Source organism: Canis lupus, chromosome 28, assembly GCF_011100685.1.
Source record: "Canis lupus familiaris isolate Mischka breed German Shepherd chromosome 28, alternate assembly UU_Cfam_GSD_1.0, whole genome shotgun sequence".
NCBI classification, from domain to species: domain Eukaryota; kingdom Metazoa; phylum Chordata; class Mammalia; order Carnivora; family Canidae; genus Canis; species Canis lupus.
In genome coordinates this window covers 25,386,817-25,414,799 of record NC_049249.1, presented here as the reverse complement: position 1 = coordinate 25,414,799, position 27,983 = coordinate 25,386,817, and the positions used below count along the sequence as shown (strand labels likewise).

The 27,983-nt window shown below is 46.4% G+C and overlaps 1 protein-coding gene and 1 long non-coding RNA gene across 3 annotated transcripts in view; one reads left to right on the top strand and one right to left on the bottom strand.

The window, feature by feature from the left end:
* Window positions 1–27,682, bottom strand: part of VWA2 (von Willebrand factor A domain containing 2) — a 47,353-nt gene extending 19,671 nt beyond the window's left edge. The window contains exons 1-5 of one of the 2 annotated variants that reach the window (XM_038578858.1): window positions 27,569–27,682; window positions 18,662–18,723; window positions 14,292–14,366; window positions 12,595–12,728; window positions 5,938–6,047 (exon numbers count right to left, since the gene is read on the bottom strand). In XM_038578858.1, coding sequence (XP_038434786.1) covers window positions 5,938–6,047; window positions 12,595–12,728; window positions 14,292–14,366; window positions 18,662–18,713 — 371 coding nt within the window. In that variant the 5' untranslated portion in view covers window positions 18,714–18,723; window positions 27,569–27,682. Of the gene's footprint in view, window positions 1–5,937; window positions 6,048–12,594; window positions 12,729–14,291; window positions 14,367–18,661; window positions 18,724–27,319; window positions 27,358–27,568 lie in introns of those variants that run through there. The other variant, XM_038578859.1, reaches the window with a different exon arrangement.
* On the top strand, window positions 22–26,279 carry LOC119877698. Its single transcript, XR_005380640.1, has 4 exons — window positions 22–758; window positions 853–957; window positions 14,304–14,435; window positions 25,940–26,279. It is a non-coding gene; the product is annotated as an uncharacterized LOC119877698 (long non-coding RNA).
* Window positions 27,683–27,983: the final 301 nt, after the last annotated feature.

Sequence of the window (27,983 nt, the reverse complement as noted above, 5' to 3'; positions counted from 1 at the left end):
GTGTGTGTGTGTGTGTGTGTGTGTGTGTGTGTGTGTGTACGGGTGCTAAGCTTGGATCATTCTCACCACAGCTCTCTGAGATAGGAGAGTTCAAGAAAAGGCTTTATATAAGGTCACACAGCTCATGAATGGTGGAGGGAGGACTCGAACCCTGGAGCCTCCACCTCCAGAACCCAAGTTCTTAACTATAACACTGTACAGCCATTTAAGTCACCTGCTCCTCACCCAAGTAGTGAAGGTCAGAACTGGAGTTTCAACAGATTCCAAAGCCAATGGTTTTTCTCTCTCCAGGGGTTGGCATATTATAACCTGTGGGCCAAATCTGGCCTATTGCCAGTTTTTATAGATAAAATTTTCCTGGGAAACAGCCATATCCATTCACTTATGTATTGTCTATGCAGAACACATGGCCAGCAAGCTTGAAATATTTACTCTTTGAGTCTTCACTGAAAAAGTTTGCTGATCCCTGCTCTATGCTGTTCAACCTAATGGTCATAATACTCTCTGCTCACCAAAAGCCAAGGTGCCCTGTCACCATGGAGCTCCCTGGGCCTTCACATCCCTGGCAGTATGCCTTTTGAGCCTCCTGGCTGTGGTTAGAGAAAAACCAAATGTCAAAGACAGGAGCCCAGGCTCCCAACTCCACTGGCCAGTGGTGTGTCTGTCCTTCATCTCACTCAGCACACAAATGCCTGTGTTGTCTGTCCTCTCCAATTCTCCCTAATGTGCCTTTCCCACCGGAATACTCTACAGGTCAGGTAAGATTCCTAATGACTTCTGAACTCTGGGAAATGAAGAAAAAAAAAACCCTGCCATCTCTTCATTCCTGGCTGTGGAACATTTCTATCTCAGAGCCTATTCTGAGCTCAGGGTCTGTGAAGGAGGTCTGAGGCCAGCATCTCATCAAGATTTTTCCAATTCTTCTCGAATGGGACTAAACCAGGTTGAAAACAGAAGGTACACAGACTGACTACTGTCTTGGGGGAGTTGGGATTGCAATGCGTGGGCTTTTTTTTTTTTTGGCAGGGATTGGGTGGGGTTCTAGAATCTAAATATTTTGCCACTCAAGTAGTTAAGAACGTGGGCTCTAGAGTCAGAGAGTCTCAAATATTAGATCTGAAATTTATTAGCCAAGTAAACTAGACAAGTTACTTAACCTGAGACTCAGTTTCCTTCCTTGTTAAAGTAGGGTAAGTAAGAGTATTGAGGATTAAAATGCTACACCCAGTATCTCTCAGTACCCAATGAGTGCTCCATCAGTGACAGTTACCATGATAAACTAACTAGCTGTCCTACTCAAGAGGAGAATTTGAGAGTTAGTCTCAAATTCTAATGAGCATAAAAATTCCTTGGAGGCAGAATAATGGAGATTCTCAGTTGGTGTCAACTGAGACTCTAAATTGGTGGTGGGTGTGTGACCAGGCTGAGAATCTACATTTTTTTTTTTTTTGAGAATCTATATTTTATTTTATTTTTTTATTTTTTGAGAATCTACATTTTAAACCATCCCCTTCTGCCCCAGTGATTCTGATTCGGTTAGTCCATAGAACAGATTCTGAAAAATAATTCATCAGAGAACTCACTGTAGGTAGAGGGGTTTTGACTACAGAGTTGTTTTTTTTTTTTTTTCTTTTCTTCCTTTGCTATTTTAAATCAATAGACAAAAATCTTGGTATCAATGTAAATGTGTCCTTTCAGAGAAATGATTTAATATACTATGATAGTTCAATTCATTGGGTTATTATATAACCATTTAAAAAGATCAACATGAAAAAAAATTTTTTTAATTAAAAAATAAAAAGATCAACATGAGGGCAGCCTCTGTGGCTCAGTGGTTTAGCGTTGCGCCTTCGGCCCAGGGTGTGATCCTGGGGACCCGGGATCGAGTCCCAAGTCGGGCTCTCTGCATGGAGCCTGCTTCTCCCTCTGCCTGTGTCTCTGCCTCTCTCTCTCTGTGCCTCTCATGAATAAATAAATAAACTTTAAAAAATCAACATGAAAAATGCAGCTTTATGCAAAAAGACTCTCCGAATAATAAGTTAAAAAAGAGCAAAATGCTTTGTAATTATAAATACTCTAAAAGCTATGTTTAGGGATCCCGGGGTGGCGCAGCGGTTTGGCGCCTGCCTTTGGCCCAGGGCGTGATCCTGGAGACCCAGGATCAAATCCCACATCGGGCTCCCGGTACATGGAGCCTGCTTCTCCCTCTGCCTATGTCTCTGCCTCTCTCTCTCTCTCTGTGTGTGACTATCATAAATAAAAAATAATAATAATAAAAGCTATGTTTAAATGTTAATGATGATTGAAAGACCCCATAGTTAGCTAAAAAGTCTTTGTGCTAAGGTAAAGTGGAGCTACTTCACTCTTACTCTAAGGTAAACTGTAGAGCTTTCTAAATACAGTATAAATCTGATAAAGCTACAGATGGGGTCCAAAAAAAATGCAATCACAGAAAACCCAAGAGTTGCATTCTTAAAAGATTAGGAAAATGACTGTATGAGCTTGCACAGCCAGCTGGCCGGGAGGCTCTGGATATTTGGAGCAGATCTGGCTGGCCAGGCTTTATCTGATTTTATGTTATCATGGGGTGCAATACTGGAAGGTTTGATTGTAGTATTTTTTAAACTTCTGATTGCAAAGTAGCGATACGTGGTTGTCAGGGCAGTTACTTAGCCATCTCAAAACACACTTTCAGGGGATTGCTGTGGTCTCAAGAGGCAACTATTTGGGGGTTTGGGTAGAGCTGTCCCAATCAGTCCAGGATTTAAAATTGCACTGCAGAAAAAGGGTAAAGAGTCCTGGGGAGGTCATGACTCCCACTCAGCCAACATTCCTCTGTACTGATTAATAATACTGTCTTAATGTTTAGTATCCTCAGCGACCCTGCAACTGTGGCCAAAAAATTAGTTACTGCCTCCTTGCCTTGTTTGCTACCTCTTATAGTCATCCTAGGACACACGAGTGCTAACCAGGCACAGCCCCATAAGAAGAGCTGATCTTGTTCAGACACATAGAGGCTTCCTTCTCTACCTGCCATGTCCTCATCTGGCACATGCTGAGTCTCTGGACTTCCTGTGCTGTGAATAATACTCTCAAGCCCTTCACTCTGATTTTCAACATAGCTGAGAAGAGGGTCAACCAACTCTTGAGGCTGGTGGGAAGAGCTGGAGAACAGCTGGGTGGGGCCTACTGGACGAGCAACAGGACTCTGAGGTCCCGGCCAAGTCACCTGCTCCTTCTCAACATCAATAGCCTCTTCCATAAAATGAGGGGTTGGAATAGATACTGGATGATCTCAAAAGTGCCTTTTGAGCCAATTGCAGCAATTTGCTTCATGTTTTCAGAAGAAGGGGCCAAGTGATGGAGTCAAAATCACCCAAACAATTTTTGACTTAAATCAACAGGCTACTTTTTCTTTTGCCAGTGTTAGCATGCATATAATGGGTACCATGAAGTTTTTGTAATAAAATGTTAGATCAATAATGATATACTTCATATACCATAAAATTCACCCTTTTAAAATATGTAGTTCACCAGTTTTTTAGTATATTCACAGAATTGTGCAACCATCCCCACTAGGCCCAAAACATTTCATCGCCCCCAAAAGAAGCCCTACTATACCCATCAGCAGTCACTCCCTATCCATCTTCCCCATTGCCCCTGGTGGTAACTAATCCTGCTGTCTCCACAGATTTGACTATTCCAGACATTTCATATAAGTGAAATCATACAACATGTGGCCTGCTGTGTCTGCCTTCTCTCGCCGAGCACATCCTATTTTCAAGGTTCATCCATGTTGGAGCATGAATCATCATACTTCCATTTTATGGCTGAATAATAGTCCATTGTTTGGATATACCACATTAGGTTTATCAATTCATTCACTGGACATTTGTATTGTTTCCACTTTTTGGCAATTATAAACAATGCTGCTCTGAACATTAGTATACAAGTTTTTCTGGGGGCATACATTTTTCAATTCATTCATAGTAGAGTTGTAGGGTCATGTGGTAAGTCTGTATTTACCTGCCAGACTGTTTCCAAAGCTGCTGCACCATTTTACAATCCTACTAGCTGGGGGATCTCTGGGTGGCTCAGCAGTTTGGTGCCTGCCTTCAGCCCAGGGCGTGATCCTGGAGTCCCGGGATCAAGTCCCACATCGGGCTTCCTGGATGCAGCCTGCTTCTCCTCTGTCTGTGTCTCTGCCTCTCTCTCTATGTTTCTCATGAATAAACAAAGCCTTTAAAAAAAAAATCCTACTAGCTGTGCACGAGGGTTCCAATTTCTCCACATCCCTGCCAACACTTGCTATTGTCTGTCATTTATCTTAACCTTGCTAGTGGATGTAGCTCATTACAGTTTTGTTTTGCATTTCCTTAATGATTAATGATGCTCAACATCTTTTCAAGGGCTTATTAATCATTTATATATCATCTCTGGAGAAAAGTCTGTTTATAAGGTTTCTTGTTGGGATGATGAAAATGTTCTAAAATTAGATCACAGTAATAGTTGCACAACTCTGGAAAATACACTAAAAATCACTGAATTGTACACATTACATGTGTGAACTTTACGGTATTTAAATTATATGTTAATAAAGGTGTTTCTAAAAGGTTAACTTGCATAAGAATCAGAGGGCACAGAGGCAGCGGGAGAGACCTTTTAAAAGTTCAGATCCTAAGTATCTTGTATCTAAGTATCCTCAGCCCAGAGATGGAATCAGTAGGTCTGAGAGGGAACGAATGCATGTGCAGTTTTGACACACTCCCTAGGCAACTCTAACCCAGACCTTCTGGCCAAAGATCTAACTTTTACAAGGGCTGCCCCTTTTATAGGGTACTGGAGCCCAAGACTGTGTCTCTATAGGAAACCATTCTCAAAGCCCTCAAGGGTAGAAGGCTCCAGGGAACTAGGAGAGGCCAGGATACACTGATGTTGTTTCTAGCAAACATTTCAATGTGCTTTTTTCCTCTTTGTATTTTCTTGTATCTGACTTGTCTCTCATTTTGTTCAGGGCACCCCTTGGCTGGGGGAAATAGCCTGAGATGAAGTCACTGGGGGTGCCCAGTGTGGGGATGCAGGCCTGTTGAGGGCACTGGCAGGCATAGAGAAGCCCGTGATGGGGAATAGGGCCACAGAGCCCAGGGCCTTCACCACTGGAGTTGGTGGCTGGCACCACAGACAGCAGTGGGACTTCAGCACAAAGGGTCCAGAGAGGATCCAGAGATCAGATGGCAAAGAATGGTATTCTTCTGTGTATGGTTTGTGAACATGTGTGTGTGAAGCATGTGTATATAACACACTTTCATATGCATATAGATATGTGTATTCTACACACATATATAATGTATACACAAAATATGTGTATATTCATATACATATTTGCATATACACACACATCAGCTGATTTGTAATGTGAATAAAATTATGACCCTACTAATACATAATTTATAGGGTGTGTACGTGTACGAGCACATAAGTAGCTATTCATCATTTTTAAAGCATTCTTAAAAACAGAGGGACACTTACTCTTTCTAGAAGACAGAAACGCAGCTCCAAGAGGTATGGTGAGCCGTCCTAGCTGCAGTGGTCACCAGGGAAAGAATCGGGAGAAAGAGCCAGCATTTTTCCCATCACCTCATGCTCTGGACCGGTCTTGACCTTCACTAGCACTCTGTCCCTGGTTAATTGACAACTCCACACAATAGTAACAGAAATACTTTCCTTTTTAACTTGCATGTAAGTTCCCATCTGGGACACTGTTATATAATAATAAGGAGCACTCTTGGGAAGGGAATTCTCATTACTCTGGGGTGCACAGCTGGGGTTCTGGAGGCCAAATCACAGCCCTCTCTCAGGCCAGTCACACCCTTCCAGGGAGCGATGTTAAGAGCAGCTGGCTTCATCCTAACCGTGGTGGTATCTGATCATACATACTTGAAAACCATCCTCTTGATTTTTGCCTTCACTTCCTGTTGGGATGAAAATGAATCCAAGGGGAATTCCAGATGCGGAGCAGAACTGAACTGGATTGCCCCCACTCTGACCTGTAGTAGGAGACAGAGGGCCCAGGGGTCTGAGAGCAAGGCCAAGTCACAAACATGCTTAAGGGAAAACAGGGTGAAGAAAGGTTAATGACCCTGACCACCCACCCTGCCCCCTGCGGCCCACTCAACAAATACCAGTGCCAAGGCTTTCTCCAGTGTCCCTAAAAGAAGGTTCCAAAGATCAAGAGGAGCCTCTGGAAGGAAATGGTGAATCTGCCTGTGTGCTGTACTGACAACCACCAATTCAAACTTCTCAACCTACACACTCTGGCCACTCTCCCGGCTAGGTTGTGGGCCTCTTTAGGGCAGGGTCTCTGGTCACACTTGCAAAGGTCTCCCAGGTACAAGCACTGTTTTAAGCAACCTCACACCTTATTTCATTTAACCCACAGAAGCGCCATCGACACTCACTTGACTGCTGGAGAAACTAAAATAGAGAGAGGACACAGATCTGGCCCAGGGCTCATGAGGAGGAGAACTGGGCCACTGGCCTTCGTGCCTCACTAAGCCTCAGTTACACGGCTTGCCTTCTTAGCCAGCACGGGCCTTCAGCAGAATGCTGCCGACCCAACCAGTGGTGCCGCTAAAGTGAACCACAGCCTCCTTCACTGGTGGCTCACCACTGACCACAGGCACCACATGTGCATCCTTGGCTGGGCTGGGGCAGCTCTTCCGGGCCTGCTCCTGCCAGCTGGGGAAAGGCCAGCTCTCCAGACCAGAGTCATGCTGGAGGACAATCAACATCTTAACTTGTCACAAGCAATGCTGGAGCTGAAGTCCCTCCACAGGGGAAAGGGTCAGAGCCACGAGTGATTCCAAACAGACTTTGCATCCTCATTCAAGAGGCCATATGAGAAAATCTAATGCCCTCCAAAACTGGAGAAGGGAAACTGAACAAAGTCACTTTCTGGGCAGTTAGGACACTAGTATGACTCAAACAGAAAAAGCTATACACATATAGGCCTCCTCTTAAGGGCCCACACCCTGGACCCAATCACTGGTTCTCCAGAACCCCTGGAGAAACTGCATTCTTGGCAACTGTGCTCTTAACCAACCCCAATTCTGGCCAAGATTGCAAATAGGTCAAGTGATTCATAATTAAGCAATGAGGCTGTCTTTTACCTACTACTTGAATTCCTCCACTGCTGATCCCTGAACAGGCTTCAGAGACCCATCAAAGCACTCAGCCCCACCAAGCCAGCTGCATCTGCTCCCAATGAGCATGGCCCAACAGACCTTGCTTTAACAGGAAGTTCTGAGGATAAGCTGGTGAGCATCTTCAATAGGAGGAAATTTAAGTCTTAGTGGGGCATGTGTGGGACATTGGAAAACAGAGCAGAAGAGAAGCTCAGGAGATTCTGAGGAACAACCCTTTTGAAATCTCCCTCCAAGTTAGCTTATGACCAACGTAGCATCTCTAACTAGTGGGGGAAAAGATGGTCTGGTTAGTAAGTGATATTGGGACAACTGAACAGCCACCTACAAAAGAATAGAGGATCAATGACAACTGGATTCAGGATTTATGCATGAAAAAATGTAATTGTGGAAGTTCTAGAAGAAAACTTGAGAGAATTTCTTCCTAACTTTAAAGTGGATAAAGATCTCACTATGCCTTGAAATCCAGAAGCCATAAAGGACAAGGTTGACAAATCTGACTACATAAAGGAAAGTTCTGCAAGGAAAACATACCATAATGCCATCAAAAATGAAGACAAATGGAAAAGTTGTTGGCAACTCAAGTCAGAGGCACAGGGTTAGTTTTCCTTATATATAAAGAGTGTCTAGGAATTGATGTGTAAAAGACCAACACCACAATAGAAAAATGGGCAAAGGATATGAACAGTGGTCACACAGGAAATATAAATGACTCTTTAGTATGAGAAAAGATGCTTAACTGTACCACAGAGAGATGTAGCTAAAAGCTAAACACAATGTTTGCAGGGGCAACTAGCAAGTTCTCAAACATTGCTGGTAAAAACCTAAATGTCACTATCCATGGAGAGCAATTTTTCAATATTTATTGATAGTTAAAATCGCATAGGGCTACTGGGAATTTTTCCTACAGATATACTTCCATATATATGAGATAATGGGTTTACAAGCTCACAGTACATTTGTAATATCAAATGTCCATCAATAGGGGATTGGTTAATTAAACCTCAGTAAATCCTTAAGATAAAATGTTAATAAGCTGTAAAAAATGATACAGATCTACATTAATGCCTATGTTACCTATATACATAGATATGGAAAGACTTCCAAGATAATGTGAAGGGAAAAAGGTGAGGGACAGAACAGTGCATATAGCATGATATACTTCATACTTCTTGTGTTTGTGTGTAGCAGTTGCAGAAGGATGCTCAGGAAGGTAAATAGGGATAGGGTGCCTGAGTGGTGCAGTCGGTTACATGTCTAACTCTTGGTTTCAGATCAAGTCGTGATCTCAGGGTCGTGCAATTGAGCCCAGAGTCGGGCTTCCATGCTTACCATGGAATCTACTTGACATGCTCTCTCTCTCTCTGCCCCTCCTCACCACTCATGCACTCTCTCTCTCTCTCTCAAAGAAATAATTGAATCTTTTTTCAAAAAAAAAAAAAAAGCAGGTAGGGAAACAGGGTAGATGGAAAAACACGTGTAGGAGCAACACTAGGCATTGAATGTGTTTTAGTTGAACCATGTAATGGATTACTTAGTTAAAAAAAAACTCCCTTGAGACCAGCAGCTGGGTGTATTTACTTGAATTAAACAGGAAGGATACAACTTCAAAACAAGATGGAAATAGCTTGAGTCAGTGGTTAAGGCACTTAATTTAATTAGTGGTTTGGGAGCAAAATAGTTGCCTTTTATCTTTGGTTTACTGTATGCTCAGGAGCGAGCCTGCCCAGATTTCTTACCACACTGTAATTGCTCTGCTGCAACCCTGTATTAGAGCCAGGAAGCAAACTTCTCAGCTTTTAATTGTTGGGAGGAAGACCTCAAACACCTCCAATCCACCTCAACAACAGAGCATCCATAACAAGCCTTAATTTACAGCAACTGGAAAACTAAAGTTTTAGAAAGCAAAATAAGGTGCAAATCAAATCCCTTGCACATGGGGGTAGAAGTAGTCACAGAAATGCAGCAGCAAAAGCATAAACCCTGAAGCACAAATCGGATGGAACCATCTGAAACAGCTCTCATGCAAACACCCTTTGTTACGTTCCAGCAAGTCTGAGTGGCTCGAGGTCCGGATGCTCACTTGCTCACTCAGAGCCCCCAACGCCTTTGCTCGGTGAGTCTTGCTGTGAGAAAGTTTGTCTCAGGTCAAGCTCAAATGTAACATCTCTGAACACCCAGATTCTATCTGAATGAAATAGAGCCACTCTGCACCCCCTTTCACCTGAACACGATCATCAGCTGCCCTCACGTATGGAGGTTTCCATGGCTCTCACCGTCCTGGCTCCTGGTGGTGGGTACCGTCTGGTTTGCCAGTATCTAACCTAAAACTCAGCCTCTAGAATATAATGGCACATTTTAGATGTAGTCTGGCAACACTGAGTTTTAATTCCCTGAACTTTGGGGACGTGTGGTTGACACAACTACACCAACAATGGTTGGCACAAAGCAATAGTGCCAGCCATGAAGTTTTTTGTGTTGGTTTTCTTACCCTTTGGTAATCACCCACCCCTTACACACACACACACACACAATGCCACTATTTGCCATGTGATAGGGTGTGAATTCTGAATGTCACCTCATCCTGACCCAGGGGCTACCCACTGGGAGGGACAAATGACCTAATGGAACAAGTCCTGAGCTCCAAGTCAAGAGCCCCCGTTCTTCTACTCTTTGCTGTTCCCTATGATTACTGTGTGACCCCAGGCAGTTACTTAGCCTCTCTGAGCCTGTTTCTTTATCTGTGAAGTATTTCACCAATAATCCATACAGCTCTTATCTCTCAACCTACCATCTTCCTGGGCCTCTAGGCCACACATTTCAAGGACACATGACATCAGTGCCAACATCAACAAGACGTTTGATTTTAAGGGCCCTCCTCCACAAATAACTGATGAAACTTTCTGGGGGAATCATTTCCTTTTAAAAGCAGGACCCTGGGATGCTTGGGTGGCTCAGCGGTTGAATGTCTGCCTTTGGCTCAGGGCATGATCTCGGGGTCCTGGGATCAAGTACCACACATCAGGCTTCCTCCAAAGAGCCTGCTTCTTCCTCTGCCTATGTCTGCCTCTCTCCACGTCTCCCATGAATAAATAAATTAAATCTTAAAAAATAAAAATAAAATAAAAGCAGGACCCTGTGCAGAAGGTGGATCTCAGCAGTCCTTGGCCCTGGCCCTTTAGGGACCTGCGATGGGCTGACTTCATGATTGGAACTTCTGGGCTGCTCATGCCTAGATGGAATGGAATCTGCTACGGGTCTTCAGATGGCCATTCCAGACTGCCTGTGGTCCAAAACAATGTGCTCACTCTCCCCAAATTACCTGCCATTCTGGAGAAAACTGGCTTTCATTTAAAGCCACTCTTGCTCTTAAATCTTAGAGGTTTTTCTGGGATTAACCCAGGAATGTCATCTTTGAAAACCACTTCCTTTTGCAACCTGTTCACAAGCAGGCTTTAATTCAAGTTTAAGTATGGCTTTTTCAGACCAAAATGCCCTTCTTAAATTTTGATTTTTGAGTAGGTTCACATGGTTCAAAATCCATCAAGTATAAAAATATATAAAATGGATGAATCCCCCCCTGGATTTGCATCCCACTGTTCATTCAGTTCCCACCCTCCCTATAAACAGCAAACCACTGGTCTTAGCCTTTTTTTTTTTAAGATCTTATTTATTTCTTCATGAGAGACACAGAGACAGAGGGAGAGACATAGGCAGAGGGAGAAGCAGGGTCTCTTCAGGGAACTTGTTGCAGGACTCGGTCCCAGGACCCTGGGATCACGCCCTGAGTCAAAGGCTGATGCTCAACCACTGAGCCACCCAGGTGCTCATACTCTTAACCTCTTTACTTCTCCAAGTACAAAAAGATTCTATTTACCTCCCTTTCTTTTTCATAAAAAAGTAAAACATTACACATACCACTTGCACCTTACTTTTTAATTCTCATCTGGGTTGGTGCCTTTCCATCTAAGAGAGCTTCCCCATCCACTTCATCTAGCTGCCCAGTGTTTCCCTTATGAGTGCACCATAATGAAATCACCTCTCCCTATGAATGGGTGTTTGGATAACCTGGAATCTTTTACGATGGTAAACAACACTGCAAGGAACAACTCTGTGTGTGAGTTATTTTGCATCTATCGGAGTATCTGCAGAATAGATTCCTTGGGGTAGAATTCCTGAGTCACAGCATCCAGGCCTTTCTAATTCCGACAGATACTGTTCGAGTCCCTTCCTAGAGGTTGCACCAGGTTACATACACCCCCACCATCAGTGTGTACCTGCTTTTCTACACATCTGCCAACGGGGTGTGTCACAAACCGGAACTTTGCTAACCCAGGAAGTGAAAATGGTATTTTGGTGGGAAATCTGCTGTTACACTGAGGGAGGATGGCCATCTTTTCAGATATCTAAAGGCCGTTTGTGTTTCAATGTCTAGAAACTGTGTTTGTTGCCCAATTTTTTTATTGGCTTGTCCCAAGCTACCCCTTTCAGCAGCAAGGGCCATGCCCAGCACATTCTGCAGCTATGTAAGAGCAGCTATCCAGAGCCAGGAAGAATAAGAAATGAAAAAACTAGCTGGATTCACTCAGGGAGGGGTAGTTCCTCTCAAGTGAACGTACAGGGTAGGAGCTGCACTTCACATTGAGACTCTCCTCTTCTGAGGTAGTTTTTGTCACTATGCTTTCTGTTTCTGACAGTTCGACAAACACCTATCTTTCTAGTGGGGAGCCCAAAAGGTGGCTCAGCCCATGACTCACAGGTGGCCAGATAACCTTTCCCTTCTGACTGCAAGGGATTGTCATGTGACCTACGCCTCCCCAGTGAGAGCCCTCCCTGGAACTTTCCACCACCTGGGCAGGGAAAGAAATCCACTTTCTTTTTACTGGGATCATTAGCTTGCAGGGTAGTACAGGGCAAATGTGCTATGTAAGGAAAGCCTTCTTGGGAAAGAAGCCAATCAAGGAATACAAAATTGAGGAGAAAAAGAGATGGAATTAAGTCCTTGGCTCCTACAGGCTTGGAACTGAGACCCATCCCCTGGTCTTCCCATTCCACAAGCCAGTGACTGTCCTCTTCTATTTTTTTTTAAATATTTATTTATTTATTTATTTATTTATTTATTTATTTATTTATTTATTTCAGAGACAGAGAGAGAGTGGGGTCATGTGTGAGCCAGGGAAGGGGCAGAGGGAGAGGAAGAATTCCCAGTTTCCCAGGCAGGGCTCGATCCTATAGACCCTGAGACCACGACCCAGGTGGAAATCAAGAGTTGGATGCCCAACCCACCGAGCAGCACAGGCACCCCGTAAATGTCCTCTTCTGCTTAGAACTGGATTTCTGTCACTTGCAACCAACAATGCCTTAATACAAAGATGACAAGACTTGCACTCACCCTCTCAGGGTTGATGTCCAGAGCGTCACAGACCATGATGGCAAAGTGCTTAGACCTTTCAAAGCTCCCCTTCCCGACACTGTGTGAGCCGTCTATCAGAAACAGGATGTCCACTGCAGCTGAGCACTGCATCACTAGGAAAGAGAAGAATACAGCGGGGGACAACCGGCTTCCCTGCCCCCTGGTCCCAGGAGGGTCTCCCTCCTGAAGCAGCCTGGAGGCAGAAACAACCTTGGGGTGGATCAGGCTGCTGCTCCTTGGGGCGCATGGGCAAAACTAACACAAGAGAAGGCCCCAGCCAGAGGCTGCCCTCGTCTGTGGCAGGAAGTGCGCTTCCCCCGATCCCCGCCCCCTGCACCCCCCCCCCCCAAAAAAAGCACAATTCACACAATGCTTGTGTGGAAGTCTTTGTAATACTTAGAAGAGTCTAATTCAACAATACCAATTGAGCCAGATGAGAGGAGGGGCTTCTGGACCAGTGAGGGATACTGAAGAGCCTTGGTCCCAGCCCTTGGGGGCCACAATTGAGTCCAGGATACAGCCAGATACCCTGGTACAGAAGGTGGCATTACCCCAGAGTTCAAGTGAGGAGAGCATTGACGGTGTCTTCCCAACATGCCATGCACTGCCTCTAGTACTTTATATATTCTCATTTAACTCTTATAACCACCCTAAGTAAATGGCTATTTAAAAAATTTTTTTAAACAGGTTTATTGAGATACTATTCACATACTATAAAATCCATCTATTTAAAGTATATAATACAGGGGGCACCTGGGTGGCTTAGTTGGTTAAACATCTTTATTTCAGCTGCAGTCATGATCACAGGGTTGTGAAATCGAGCCCCGTACTGGGCTCCGTGCTGAGTGTGGAGCCTGCTTGGGATTTTCTCTCTCCCTCTCCTTCTGCCCCTTCCCAATTTGTGCATGTATTCTCTCTCAAAAGATAAACAATTAAAAAATAATAAAATAAAATATATAATTCAGAGACTTTTAGTACATTTACAGATACATTCCATCCTTGACACAGGATTTAGAGCATTGTCTATCACCTCAAAAAGAAACCCTATACCCTTAAGCTATCAGCTCCCTAGCTCCCCACCCCTTTCCTAAATAGATGTATGGTTTTTATTCCCGGTGGACAGATGAGGAAAGGACACAGGGCAATTCAGTAACCTCCCTAAGGCCAAAGTACCAGTAAGTGATGGAACTGGGAAGCAAACCCAGGCTGTCCAGCTCCAGAATCCACAACCATCACCTCACCTGATGGAGAGTGGAAGTCAGAGTGGAAGGCACCACCCAAAAGGCAGTGACTGAGGGAGATTTCACCAGAGAGACAAGGAAGGGACATACAGGGTCTCTGGGAACAGGTTAGTGTGGCTTGAGCACACAGGGTAGATGCTGAAAAGGGTGGAAGAGGAAGAAACATGGTGGGAGATGAGGCTGGTTGGGGGGATGGTGGTCACATAGCAGAGGACTCCCAAGCAAGACCGAGAAATTTAGGAACAAGGATTTACCAAAGGTTTTCACCCAGAATGGAGACCTGGGTCAGGCCTGTTTGGGGAAAATGACTCTGCCACAGTGTGAAAGAAAGATAGGACTGGGGCAAGAACATTCTGGAATAACATGGTTTCCTTTGGGTCCATCATGCAGAGGGGAACATGGGAGTCTAGGCAGTTGAATAACACATGGCCTTACTTTTGCTGGCAGCTGAAATCTTCCCAATGGTCTCCCTGCTTACGTGGACTTCCTGAAGAGGATGAGATGGGCGTACTACGAGAGAAAACACCAGAAGCAATCATGACAAAGTCTTAGTCCGCATCATGTGACCAGAACCAACAGGTAGTAAAAGAGAAAACTGGAATGTGGAGGAATTTAATGATGTTGTCCCTCAAAAATTACCAGATAGATAGCATAAAGAAAACGCTCCAATTACTTCACTTCTATCAGGTACCTTTGTATTTAAAGTTGGGTATTTTGAAGCAAAAAATTCAGAATATACATAGAGGGGAATACAGAGAGCCTGTGATTCTGATGAGTTTTGCCCCTGGCTAGGCATAATAATCGGGTGCCCCTCTGGCAGACAGCACATTGTCATAAAAATTAACCTTGGATATAAACATACAGTTCATAGACAAGCACAGGAGAAAATATCTGAACCCAAACAATGAGATACCCTTGTAACTGTGAAATTTAAATGATCGTCTTCTAAATTCAAATGTAATTGGGGAAAGATCAAATCAGGAAAAGCTTTCCCAGTGGTGGTACTGAAAACTGGTGCAACCCTTTTAGAAAACAGCCGGGCCGAACGAATTAAGAGTCATCAAGCTGCTTACAGCCTGTGCCCCCTGTAGTATCATACCTGGAAAAGGATTCAAAGGAAAACCAATCATAGAGAAGGGGAAAGGTATATTGGGACTCTCCTCTCAGGGTTACTTGTGATGGAGGAATGCTGGAGATAACAAATATCCAGAGAGACAGGGCTACGTGTAAGTGTTGATAAATGTGTTCAGTGCAATTAATATGAACAAGGCTAAGAAGTTTTGGGGTAGGAAGTTCATGAACGTGTCTTTCATTCTTTTATATGACTGATGTCCAGTAAAATTATAATGATGGTATATTTAAAAAATAAAGTCTGGGAGCTGGGGTGACATGCCAAGGAAGCCCCAGGATTGCTGAAGATGAGCCAATCATGATGGAAGTCCTGAAGGCCATGAGAGTGTCACCTTGAGGGCTATTTTGAAAAGCCAAGTACACATGGTTGAGGTCTAGTAGTAGAAGTCCACGTGCAGCTGCTTTCTAAATGCCAATGTGTGGTGGGTAAGCACTGAGGAAATAAAGTGAAGGGGGCAGAGCAGGGGAGCAAGCCAGGCAGGGGCAGATGAAGGAATATGAACATGGGAAACTGCTAGGGCCAGGGGGAGAGGGGACTGGCGGTGGGGAATCGCACCAAGCAGGCACCATTGGGCCCAAGGGGATTTATGACTGCCTGCCAGGGAAGTTATAAGGAGGGAGAAACCAAAGAAAAAGCCAAGGTCTGGGATGGGGATGCCTCTTGCTTTGCAGTACTCCTCCCTGCATCAGCCACCCCCAGGGCTGGCCCCAGCCCTATCTTTTCTGGCTCCTCTCCATTCACCACTCCCTGGGGCAAACTTAAAGTAGTTCCCAGTTCTCCCCACCTCACCTTCAAGTGGATGGTTTTTGCTCACCTGATGCCCCTGCCTCAACCTTGACTCACAGAGGATGGTTCTTGGCCAGAATGCTGAACCAGTAATTAGCCCCACAGACAAGAGCTGTCAGACCAATATCTTTCATGAGGTCTGGGAGAGTTGGCCACTGCGGTTTTGCCACCAGAGGCAGAAACAAGACAAACTACACATAAAGACAGTAGACTGAATTGCAGGGAGAAAAAAATTATCCCATTTGCATTTAAAAATGGCAGATGTTGGGACAGAGGCTGGGCAACACTTCAAAACCAGAAAATTCACTCAATAATTCAGCAAATTGGTCTTCCAGAAAACAGAAGCGCTGCTTCATTGCACTCAGAGAGCAGTAAGATCTTGCTGACTTGAGCCACCCACCAGCCCCCTCGGGCCCCCTCCTGTATAGGCCCAGGTGCCCTAGAAGTGCCCAAGGGCAGGAATACTTCCATCCATCCTCTGCAAAGCCTAGCCCAGCTCTCCATGCAAAGCAAGCACACTAAGGCTTCCCAAAGAAGTCCACGAATTACTGCAAAGGTTCCAGGAGCCAAGGAACCTCCAAGACCCTCCAAAGAACAGAAAAACACTGTTCCTTTTTAAAAATCTTATCAGCAAATTTCCCAGCTGAAGACCAGCCAGCAGCCTCCCCCCTGAGAGGAAGGAAGAGGAGCTCTGAGACCAGAGACCACTCACTGAAGAGGTTACCCAGCTAATGTGTGCTGTGCTGTGTGCTCAGCTGTTACGGCAGGTGCTAGGCTTCAGATGAGCCCTGCTTGTGCCTTGGGTGACGTCCCCACTGCTCTCCTGTGAAGTTACCTCAGGACTCTGCAGAGCTTGCCCCTGGAATAGGGGGCTGATGACTGGGTGACTCTTGCTTCCTCTTCTAACCAAAGCAGCTCAGCCTCTGGAGGCCATCTACCTGGGCGCCAGAACTTTGATCTCCTGCAGGGAGGGGTGGGCGCTAAGGACTGAGAATCACGAGTCTGGTCAAACCCTTTCACTTTACCGGTAAGAGAGCAGAGGCCTAGTCAGATGATTCCTGCACCTTCTCCTCCCCGCAGAGGAACCCAGAGTGGTGAGGCCAGCTGAGAAGTCGAGGCAGGTGTTTGTCCCAGCTCTGCTACCAATAGCTGTGTGACTCTGAGCAAGTCACAGGCATCACTGGGCCACCCCCACCTCATCTGTACAGCCCAGGGATGGTCATATCAAGTGCTCTGTAAACTGGATAGGGCTACAGGAGGTAAAGTTCTGCAATAAACTACAGCGGAACCTGGACTGTGCCTGAGCCTCAAGGACCTCATTCAGGTCCTGTCCCCAAACATATCTCATTGCCCCAGGCCCCTAACCCAGAAGCTACTATATTATTCCATCTATCCACATGGCTTAGAGAGGGGGTTGGGTGGGTTGAACAACCACCCACCTTCTCAGCCTCTCTCATGTCCCCAGACTCCAGGGAACAGGCAGGTGTTGACAGATTCAACATAGCAGAGAGTCTCACAGATCACAAGAGAATCCTGAGCCAGACTCAGATGGCCAGACAGGCTGTCCACTTGTTCTTACTTGTAGGACAACCTGTGAGACATTCTGATTCCTTTCTACCACCTCATTTTAACAAGGCTAGAACTTGGGAGGGGAGTAAAGACAAAGTTGATCTGCTCCATTATTCATTCATTAATCCACTTCTGGAGCACTTCTATGCACCAGGCCCAATGCTAGGTGCCAAGATTATATAGCAGCACATAAACAATATGCAAAATCTCTTTCTCATGGAGCTTATATCTGGTACAGAAGATGGATACTAAGTTTTTAAAAATTCACACAGAAGTAAACTCCTATCTGTGTTAAGTGTTACACAGCAGAGGTGCTCTGGGCTATAGGTATTAAGGGAACTGACCTGACCTGGGGAACCTGGAGGAGCTGTACTGGGTGCTGAAGTAGTTTACCAGGTGGCAGTGTTGGGTGAGGGGGTGATCCAGGCAGTGGGGTCACCTACTGAAAACCCCTAGGCAGGAAGGGAGCATGGCAGCTGGGCAGGATTAGGAGGAATGTGGGCTGTGGTGCAGAGGGAGAGGGTACCAGAGGGCACTAGAGGTGGTATGGGGTCAGATCAAGCAAGGTCTCTTAAGAGCAGTAGATACCATTTAAAAATTTTAAGCAAGGGGAGCCTGGGTGGCTCAGTCGGTTAACCATCTGCCTTCAGCTCAGGTCATGATCCTGGAGTCTTGGGATCAAGCCCACATCAGGCTCCCTGATCAGCAGCAAGCCTGCTTCTCTTTTCCCTCTGAGCCTCCCCGCTCCTGCTCTCTCTCTCTGTGACTCTCAAATAAACTAAAAAAAAAAAAAAAAAAAAAAAAAAATTTTGGGCAAGGGCTAGTAGGAGTGGAGAGGGGTCCTGGTATGATCAGATTTGCCTTTTGGTTTTTTCATTTTTGTTTTTTTAAAAGATTTTTTTATTTTAGAGAAAGAGAGTGAGAGGGGGTGGGGGCAGAGGGAGAGTATCTCCAGCAGACTCTGGAGTGCAGAGTCCAACGTGGGGCTTGATCTCATGACCCTGAGATAACTGGAGCCAAAATCAAGAGTCAGATGTCTAATCAACTGAGCCATCCTGAAGCACCCCAGATTTGCATTTTGAAAGGACTGTTCTGTGGACAATGGGCTGGAGTGAAACCAGATGGAGGTAGGGAGATCAATCAGGAGACTACTGCAGTGATCCAATCATGAGACAATGGGGCTCACACTAGGCAGGTGGCCATGGAGTAGGGAGTTGCAGATGTATTTGAGAAGTTAAAATACTCTAGAAGTTAAAATCAACAGAATGTAAAGCAAACCAAATGCCACAACACCTTACTCCTGACCAAAAAAACTTACCTCCAGAAAACAGGAAAACGAAGAGAACTTCCAGCCATGGGACAGAGGGCATGTTGGTACAACTACAGGGCAGGAAAAAAGCATCAGCAATTAGTTCTGTTCACCCCAAGTCACCCCCAAATAAAAGGACAGCTACTCAGCCTTTCCCAGGCACAAAGATGACCCTACAGGCTCCTCCTTGCCACAAAAACTATATTAGCCAGGAAAAGACCCAAACTCCCTAAAAGTCATGGGAGACTTTACTCCAATGATTTTGCTTTCAAAGGACAGTCTAACATCTTCCCTAGACACCTAACTGCTCCCCGCCCCCCCCCCCCCCAACCCCTGCAGGTCCTTCATAGACTCCAGGAAGCTATGCTCTGTCCAAGGTCGAGTCCTCAGCCAGGCCCTGACCAGCCACATGACCTTAAGTCTCTCCCTCTCAATGCCTCTGTTTCTTATGAGGAGTTAGAGAGATTGAAGATTTGATTTCCAATGTCCTCATTTTCTGAAATGTTCTAGCAAGGTGATGAAGCCTCCACTTTCTAAGTTATTTATAAAAAGCAGTGTGGCTAAGGAAGCCAACAAAAGAGGTTTTTTTATTATTATTATTATTGCCTAATAACGCTTACAGTATAGGTAACATTCAGTTCCATGGAGCCTGATAACAATTTTTGAAGGAGATAGGGGTGGAAAGTAAGAGCTTTTAATAAGAACTATAGACAAGGGATCCCTGGGTGGCACAGCGGTTTAGCGCCTGCCTTTGGCCCAGGGCGTGATCCTGGAGACCCAGGATCGAATCCCACGTTGGGCTCCTGGTGCATGGAGCCTGCTTCTCCCTCTGCCTGTGTCTCTGCCTCCCTCTCTCTCTCTCTGTGACTATCATAAATAAATAAAAATTTTAAAAATTTTATTTAAAAAAAAAGAACTATAGATAATAACTTTGATTCTGTAAGAGCACATACATGAGATATACTTCTAATTTTAGCTGTGAAATGGATCATTCATTATCTTTTTGACCACAAAGATATGATGTACAATTCAGATGCTCTTACACATTAGCAAGTATACTAGCAAGTAGTATAAGAACTGAAAGGATCACAAAGAATGAAATTTAGACTTTTTTTCCCCAATACAATTTAGCAGGGAAAAATCTGAAACTACCTGAAGGTTCTAGAAATTATTATTATTATTATTATTATTATTATTATTATTATTATTATTTGCCTATTGGGATCTAATACATTCAATGTCTCACCCTCCACATTAAACCTGTTAAAAAAAAAAAAAAAAGATGTGAAAGAGCAAGGCCATAGATAGGTCTGACTGAAGTTTCTTTCTGTTAAACACATAATGCTGACACTCACTCAGGAGACAATTCCAAAGAGAAAAATCCTAGGTACAGACATGGAAAGGGAAACACTGCAGGGTCCCCCCAGGTGCCTCCTCACAGCGGAGGGTGAGGTGGTGGGTCACAGGGTGGAGTATTCAGGGGGCAGCCTGGGGCAGAGAAACTCATTTCTATCTGATGTACCCAAATCAGAAAGTCCCTGTAGGGATCCCTGGGTGGCGCAGCGGTTTGGCGCCTGCCTTTGGCCCAGGGCGCGATCCTGGAGACCCGGGATCGAATCCCACATCGGGCTCCCGGTGCATGGAGCCTGCTTCTCCCTCTGCCTGTGTCTCTGCCTCTCTCTCTCTCTGTGTGACTATCATAAATAAATAAATAAAAATATATATATAGAAAGTCCCTGTAAACTTTTTTTTTTTTAAGATTTATTTATTCATGAGAGCCACACGGAGAGAGGCAGAGACACAGGCAGAGGGAGAAACAGTCTCCCTGAGGGGAGCCTGGAAGTAGGACTCAATCCTAGGACCCCGGGATCACGACCTGAGCTGAAGGCAGATGCTCAACCACTAAGTCACCCAGGTGTCCCTCCCTGTAACCTCTTAAGTAAACAGCGCTCTCCTGAATCTAAGAATGTGGCTGGCTAGGCTGGGGCGCCAAGTTTTCATTGATGTATCTTGGGTCTTGGAACTTCCACATCTCCACTGGCTGACGTCACTTATCCAAAATGTAGGGTAAGAGTTTCCTGCTCATCCTCAGTAGCTCACCAAAGTGCCTTTAACATACCCTGCACTAAAATGAATCCTGCTGTCAGACACACTCCACTGTCTCTGCTGGGGCATTGAGAACACGTCTCCCAGCTGCAGCAACAAAACAGAACGTGAGTCCTCACTGAGAGGGTTCTGAGCAGGCTGGGAGCAAGGGCTGCCTTGGAAATCAAAATTCTCCAAGAAATGTAGATTCTCTTGCAAGAAAGTTTAAAATGACCCAGCTCGTGTTCCTATCAGGTGCTACTGCCAGACGTACTTGGAACTGCAGGAAATTTGAATAAACGGTGGGCAGTGCTTCAAGGGACAGCACTGACCCCTCAGGCCTGCGTTCCTTCTCTCAGGAAGCAGGCTCTGGGGACCGAGAGGGTCATGACAAGGTGTGGAAGGGGAAGCTCAGAGTGAATGAGCTGGACACACCTGAGAGATGACAGGAGGGTCACAGAGGCACACAAGTGCCAGTGTGCATGTGTTGGGGGCAGTCCCTGACAGTCACACACCTTGGGTCTCCAGCTCCTAATCCAGCATGCTTGCCTTGGACCATGCCGCTTCTGGCTCTGAGGTCAGCTCTGGGACCCTGAGCCCCCGCTCAGAACTCCATCCAGGCAGAAAAGGCACACCTGCAGGTGACTAGGCCAGGGAGGGGCTGCACCCGGAGTCCGGGAACCCCACTTCTCATGGGATGACATGGATGCCTTGTTTACAACACAAGGAGGCTGGGCCGGATGCTGCTAAGGTGGCCTCTGGTGGCAAATATCTCCATCGGGGACCTATGATGGTCAGACCTTACTCTACTCTATTCAGCTTCTTGGATTGCAAACATTTCTGAAACAAAGTAGATCAGACGTCCCAATCAGCTGATAGTCTTTGTGCCTCAAATGACCGTGAGGCTCACATCTTCCCCTAATCTAAGTGGCCAGTGGAGAGTGAATATTACAAAAGCAAGAGAGTCAGGAGCTCTCACAGAGGTAAAGATGGACAGAGAGGATACAGGTGGTGTGGCTGACGCAGTTCCTGTTACCTTCCCGCCCGGCACATGCCAGCAAGACAGACCTTCCCTTTCCCCCAAAACACCTTTCCTTTCCTCTCACTCCAAACAACAGATGAAGGACAAGTTCCTGGCAGGGTTAAGGCTTGGGGACAAGAGACAGTGCAATGCTGTCCAGTCCTTAGGCTCAGGATGATTTCTAGGGCCACAGCTCTGACCCTGGGCACATGCAGGATTCTGAGGCCAATCGATTTTTTTTTTTTAAATAAAAGCAGGATTCTAGCAGCCTCCCCAGGCTGCCATGAAGTATCAAAGGTTCCTAATGCAGAGTAAGGCACTCAGGAAACATGGTGTCCCCTCCCTCTGCTATGAAACAAACCAAAGCAACTCCGTCTTGCTCTTATGTGCCTCTGCATGCCCAGGTGAATTTTTTTTTTTTTCGGAATCTTCTAAGTGTCTGCTCATTAAAACAAAATTTATGTTGGCAATCTGCAAATCAATGCAAGAAGTCAAATGCCCCCCGATATGTGTGTAGACCAGATGGTGCTGGCTCTGGGACCTCAGCACCACCTCCCTCCCGTGTGCCCACAGCACGGCCCGTCATCTCACACAGCCCACCCTGAAACTGCCTGCTTATATGTTTATCTCGCCTGCCAGGTGGCAAAAGCCTCAGGGACTGAATTGTGGTCTCTGCTGGAGCCCCAGCCGCCTGCGCTTGTCTGGCACACAGTAGGTGAGATGTGTGCTTGCTGGGTAAACTACACACCAGCACGCCTACTTCCAGACGAATCTTTGTGCTCACTACACTCACTGCATTCTTTTTTTATGCCAAGATAAATGAAATGAATGCCACTTTGGTGCTGGTGAAGTATTAATAGCACTCTTTGCTGTCTGTTCCCACCCATCATCTAAAAACATTCAGTCTACCCCCATACCAAAACCTGCTTGCAATACTAATTCCACATGCTAAACACAACCTTGCATCTAAAAACTTTTTTTTTAAGGATGAATTTCATAGTAAAAATCCAACAGCTACTACCATCTAGTGAGCAGTAAAAATACCATGTGTCTAACACCAGGGTCCATACTGCTGCATAGTTTTGCTATTAATCCTTGCAGTCAACCAGTAAGAGTGTTATCCCCAAATTACAGATGAAAAAACTGAGGCACAGAAAAGTTGTTTTGCCCCAGGTTACACAGCTCATCAGTGGATCATTTTCCCTTCTGGCCTCCCAGTGATCTGTTCAACCCATCCCCTTCCTGATTCTGGGAGATTAAAGTAGAGGAACAGGAGCATAATTAAAAATCTGCCACCTGAATCTGCCCTTTGGCAGTTTTCCACAAGCTAATATCTGCCAGCAACTCCCACACTCAGCACACAATGTGAAAAGATTTCCAGAACTCTTTGCATTCTTGTACACAGTAGTCAGGAGTGGTCTGCAACCTAGGGCAGAAACAATCATTAGTTCCCAAGTAAGCCTTGTCAAGCCTTTTCCATTGCAAACACCTCACTCCTCATTTGTTCCTTTTTGTCATATTACTCATGTTAATCCCACATTATTCCTGGCTCCTGGGGCCCTCACACATGGGCCCAGCAGCTCTTCACCCCCTTGCCCTCCCTCTTCTGGTTCCACGCAGCACCCCCCAGCACTGAGGGCAGAAGGTAAGTCAGGTTGGCTGCAGGGCTCCACAAAACACAGGGATTACACTTGCCATAATACAGGAAGAAACAAAGGCAAAAAAAAAAAAAAAAAAAAAAAAAAAAAGGCTACTTTTGAAAAAGAAGAGCCAGATTGGCAAGAGTTGAAGGCAGTTTTGCAGGACAATGCCTGCCTTTTCCTCTATGATTGGAAATGAAATAAGTTCGAGGTGTAAAAGGAAACCACCTCCACCTCCTTACAAAATGCAATGCCAACCCCAAAATATTAGATTAGCCTCTGGCAGCCTCCTCTCAATCAGTTAGATGGAAATCTGAGCCCTTTACAAGAACAGGCAACACCTGAACAGACAGACTTTAAAATCGGAGGTAAAAGCATCAAGCTAGGAAGCCCCTGCTGTCTTTCACTATAATACTCAGCTGCCTTGGCCTTTTGGCAAAACACTTGGTTCAGGCCCAGGGACTCGGACCACATGTTTCTAGGTTGATAGAGCAGAGGGAGCATATTGAAAGCTGCTCAGGAAAAGTCATGCTCCCTCTAAAAGAATCACAAATTATTAGAATCCAACAGTTGGAAAACCAGAAGCCAGCACCAAGGGATGAATGATGTGCTGCACGGATTCCCTGGTCAGACAGGCATGAATCTCAGGGCTCCCTACTCTCGACACACCTGCTGGGAGACATTTGTAGCCAAGAGGGATTCTGATGTTTGCTCTGATGATATTTGAAAACCCCCTAAGACCCAAGTTCATTGGATTTTGGGAAGCAGGAGTATAAGAGAATGCACATAGGACTATAAGTCCAGAGACAGAATTCCAGACTAGTTCTGCTTTTGACTACCTGGGTGACTGCAAAAGGAACAGCTTCCCTGGTCTCGGGGTCATTCATCTAGCAACTGGGGTGAATCTCAGTTTCACAAACTCTGGAACTCAGGCCGCGCTGTATAACGATCCAGTGAAACAGGATGTGAACATCCCTCCTAATGGTAAAACACTTTCTAGGGACACTTGAGTGGCTCAGCGGTTGACTGTCTGCCTTCGGCTCGGGGCATGATCCCCGGGTCCTGGGATCCAGTCCTGCATCAGGCTCCCCACAGGGAGCCTGGTTCTCCCTCTGCCTGTGTCTCTGCCTCTCTCTGTGTGTCTCTCATGAATAAATAAATAAAATCTTTAAAAATAAATAAAATAAAATCTTTAATATAAAACCCTTTCTACATGTACAATGTTAAAGAATGGTCATGACATTTAATAGATTAATACCTATAACCCCATAGAGCAGACATGATCATTCCTAATTTTATACATAAGAAAATGGTCTCATAGAAGTTGAGACCCAAGGTTGAAGAGCTGGTGAACCACAAGTCTGGAATCCAGCCCAGGTCTTCTGACATGGGCAGCCTGGCTGTGCAAGAAACATGCAGTAAACAGAAGTGCAAAGAGCAATAGGGCATTGGAAAGCCCAGACATGAGCCTCTCAGTAAATTCCTTCACCTCAGTCTTTCAATTTCCTTCCCTCAATAGTGGGGGTGACAACATCCATCCTATTTACCCAAGAAGGATGCCAGGATCACATGAGACCACAGTGCAAAAGTGTCCTGGGTGAGGGCAAAGTTTCCTAAATGGAGAGTAAGGAAACCCAGTAGAAGAGAAGGGACTCAGATCAGGAAAGGGAATGAAGGATCCAAAAGAGTAATCACATTGAGGGCAGGGCCACAGGTAAGCCTGTGGGTAAGGACGGAAGAGGTCTGGAGCTGTCTACAAAATGAAGGGTAAACTAAAGAAAGGGGACCTCCAGTGCATTCAGGTGTCCCAGGGAGCTGGCCTTGGGTGATGCTGCAGCAGGGGCTGGAAAGGCCTCCCTCCCCCTCGTGCAGCATCCCCGGGAAACCTACATGAGCCTTGCGGATGATGGGAGGGGTTTATTTTATTTGGAAAAATAAATTCCTTGTAGGATAAAATTAAAAGTTGGGATGAAAATTTAAAATTTTGTTGCATTCCTCCTGATGAAAATTCTTCTTAAACTGAATCTGTGTAGTGCAGAAGCACAAACGTTTGAGGACAACTGCTCTAAAACATCTCACAGTGTTCCTGACCCTTCCAACGATATAAGAATTTCACTTCCTCAACAAAAACTATAAAGCATCTGCCCTGTGCCCAGCACCTTGTCAGGTATTGGGGGCACAATGAAAATACTCTGCAAGATACACACAAGATGGGGGCACTAGTAACAAAGGCTCTTTATTTACACCAGGTTATCCCAAATGTCATCATTTGCCAATTAATGACTGTGCCATTTATACAGCTCATTAAAAACCTAGGAGTCTGGGTTCCTGGGGTGTCTTTTGCCCTCTCGAGGTCTGTTTCCTCATCTGTAAGAATATGGGCATCTATGATTCACTTCGAAGGGGACCAGAGCCTCTGGGGGGAAGGGGGCAGTTACTCCAAGCTTTGGATGGTAGGCCAAAAACTAGATTTAAAGAAAAATAGGTCACTGATGGTTTTCAAACAGGTGTGATGAAGGAATTCCCTTGTCTCTTCCCTAGGATTTGTCTGGGGACCTTGTCTGGAAAATTCTTACACCATCAAGAGACAGTTCTGGGTTGGATTTCTACAAAAGAAGAGTTAAGGACCATATCCTAGGTGAAGAACAGCCCATGGAGCCTTGTGCCTCCATCAGCAACAAGAAGAGAATGGCTGTAGGCTGGCTGCTGAAAGCCAACAGCACTAAACAAATTCACTCACATGGCCTTTGCCAACTGCAGTGGTACCTCTCTGACTTTTCTGACTTGTTCCTACTCTTTTCTGACTCTTTCCTCAACAAATGCACATTTCTTACTATAATGCCACAACGGAAGCCAGACAGACTTTGAATTTTTACATCTGAAATTATAAAACATTTAAAGGTGGGGGGGGGGAGGATTGTTTAATTAGAGAACCTCAAAATTTGAAAGTCATACAGGTTCTGATTATTCAGTTCCAAGACACCAAACACACTGCAGGTGTCCCCACTGAAAGGCCCCTCTTGGCTGGAGAGCCACAGATTCCACAGGGGCAGGAAGGTGCCTCCTCCCTTTTCTGCCTGGGTACCCATTAGTTTTTTAAATCAATGCCACCTGGCAAGTTTCAAAGGTGCAATTCTGAGGCCCTCCGTGTACTCTCCCAGCAGGTGGCCAAGCGCCCAGGCCCCAAGGAGGAGGAATGCAGGAAGGGGTGGGGGTGGGGGATCCCCCGTGATGCGGAATCACCAGGAGTACAGATCCCCCAGCCTCCCCATGCCCAGGGGCAAGTGGCTCTGGACGGCCCTTCTAGGGCTCTTCTTGCAGAGGCTTCGCTGGGGCGGGGGGAGAGGGGGGGGACTCCACTGCTGAGAAAACCGCACAGGAGTCCCCTTAACGGCAGCACACGCCTTGAGGAGCATGTCCCCAAAGCATTTATCAGAAAGCTGAGTCCCCCCCCCCCCCCCCCGCAGCCTCCCGGTCAGGAGAATCGCTGTCCCAGGCAGGTCGGGGTTAGTACCTGGCTCCGTCCTCCACCCACAGCACCGAGCCCTGCCCCTTACCTGTGCTCGGCGCCGCGGACCCCTGCGCCCTCCGCACGGCCCGTGCCCAGGCCGCCGGCCGGGAGCCCCGCGCGAGGAGGTGCGCGCCAGGTGCGCTCTGCCCCGGGACGCCCGCGGCCCGGGGAGCGCTCAGGTGCGGCGCCAACAAAGCCGAACAAAGCCCGCAACGCGGCGTCCACGCGGGGCCGCAGGGGGCCGCGCGTCCCCACCCCGGGAGCGCCACCTGGGACCCGGCGCCCCCACCCCCCCGCCCGAGGCCGCTGGCGGGGTCCGGGGTGCGGGGTGCGGGGCCGGCTGGGGCTGGGGCTGGGGCTGGGGCTGGGGCTGGGGCTGGGGCCGGGGCCGGGGCTGGGGCTGGGCTCACCCGGACGAGCGCGGCGGGGAGCGCAGGGCGGGCGGGCGGCGCGGCTGCAGAGCTGGCCCTGGGGCTCGGCTCGGGCCAGGGGGCGCTGCAGGCCCGCGGGAGGGGCGCGGGGGGTGGGGAGCCACGTGGGCACCTGTTGTTCGCCGCGAGGGGAGGCGGCGAGCGCCGCGCTCCGGGAACTGAGCCTGCATCGCTCCTCGGGCTTGACAACACTGTGGCCACGGCCCGCAAATAAGCCAAAGTACTTACCTGCGCGCGGGTCTCCGGCCTCTGAGCGGGGGAGCGGGGAACGCTGGCACCCCTGTCGACTCCGCAGGATTTATTGCTCAGATCCGTGCGAAAATGTTGGCTTTGGCATCGCTTCTATTTGTCGCGGCAAATGCCGTTTACCTGCCTGTGCAGTTCTTGCAGGTGGGAAGTAATAAGCGGGTCTTTTTGGCCGGCGTCCTCGATTAAGCCTAGGAGGTGCCGGATTTTTAAAAATCAAATGATAGCGAGCAAAATGGCATAATGCCCATATATCGTTAAGCACTGAGTAAGTGTTGGCTATTCCTGCATAATCTATAGTTTCATGTTTCATCAATAAGGTGTCATTTGCACAATGTATGTTCGTCGCAAAGAAAATGCCTGTGAGGAATTTGCAGAACCACACCTATTTCACCAC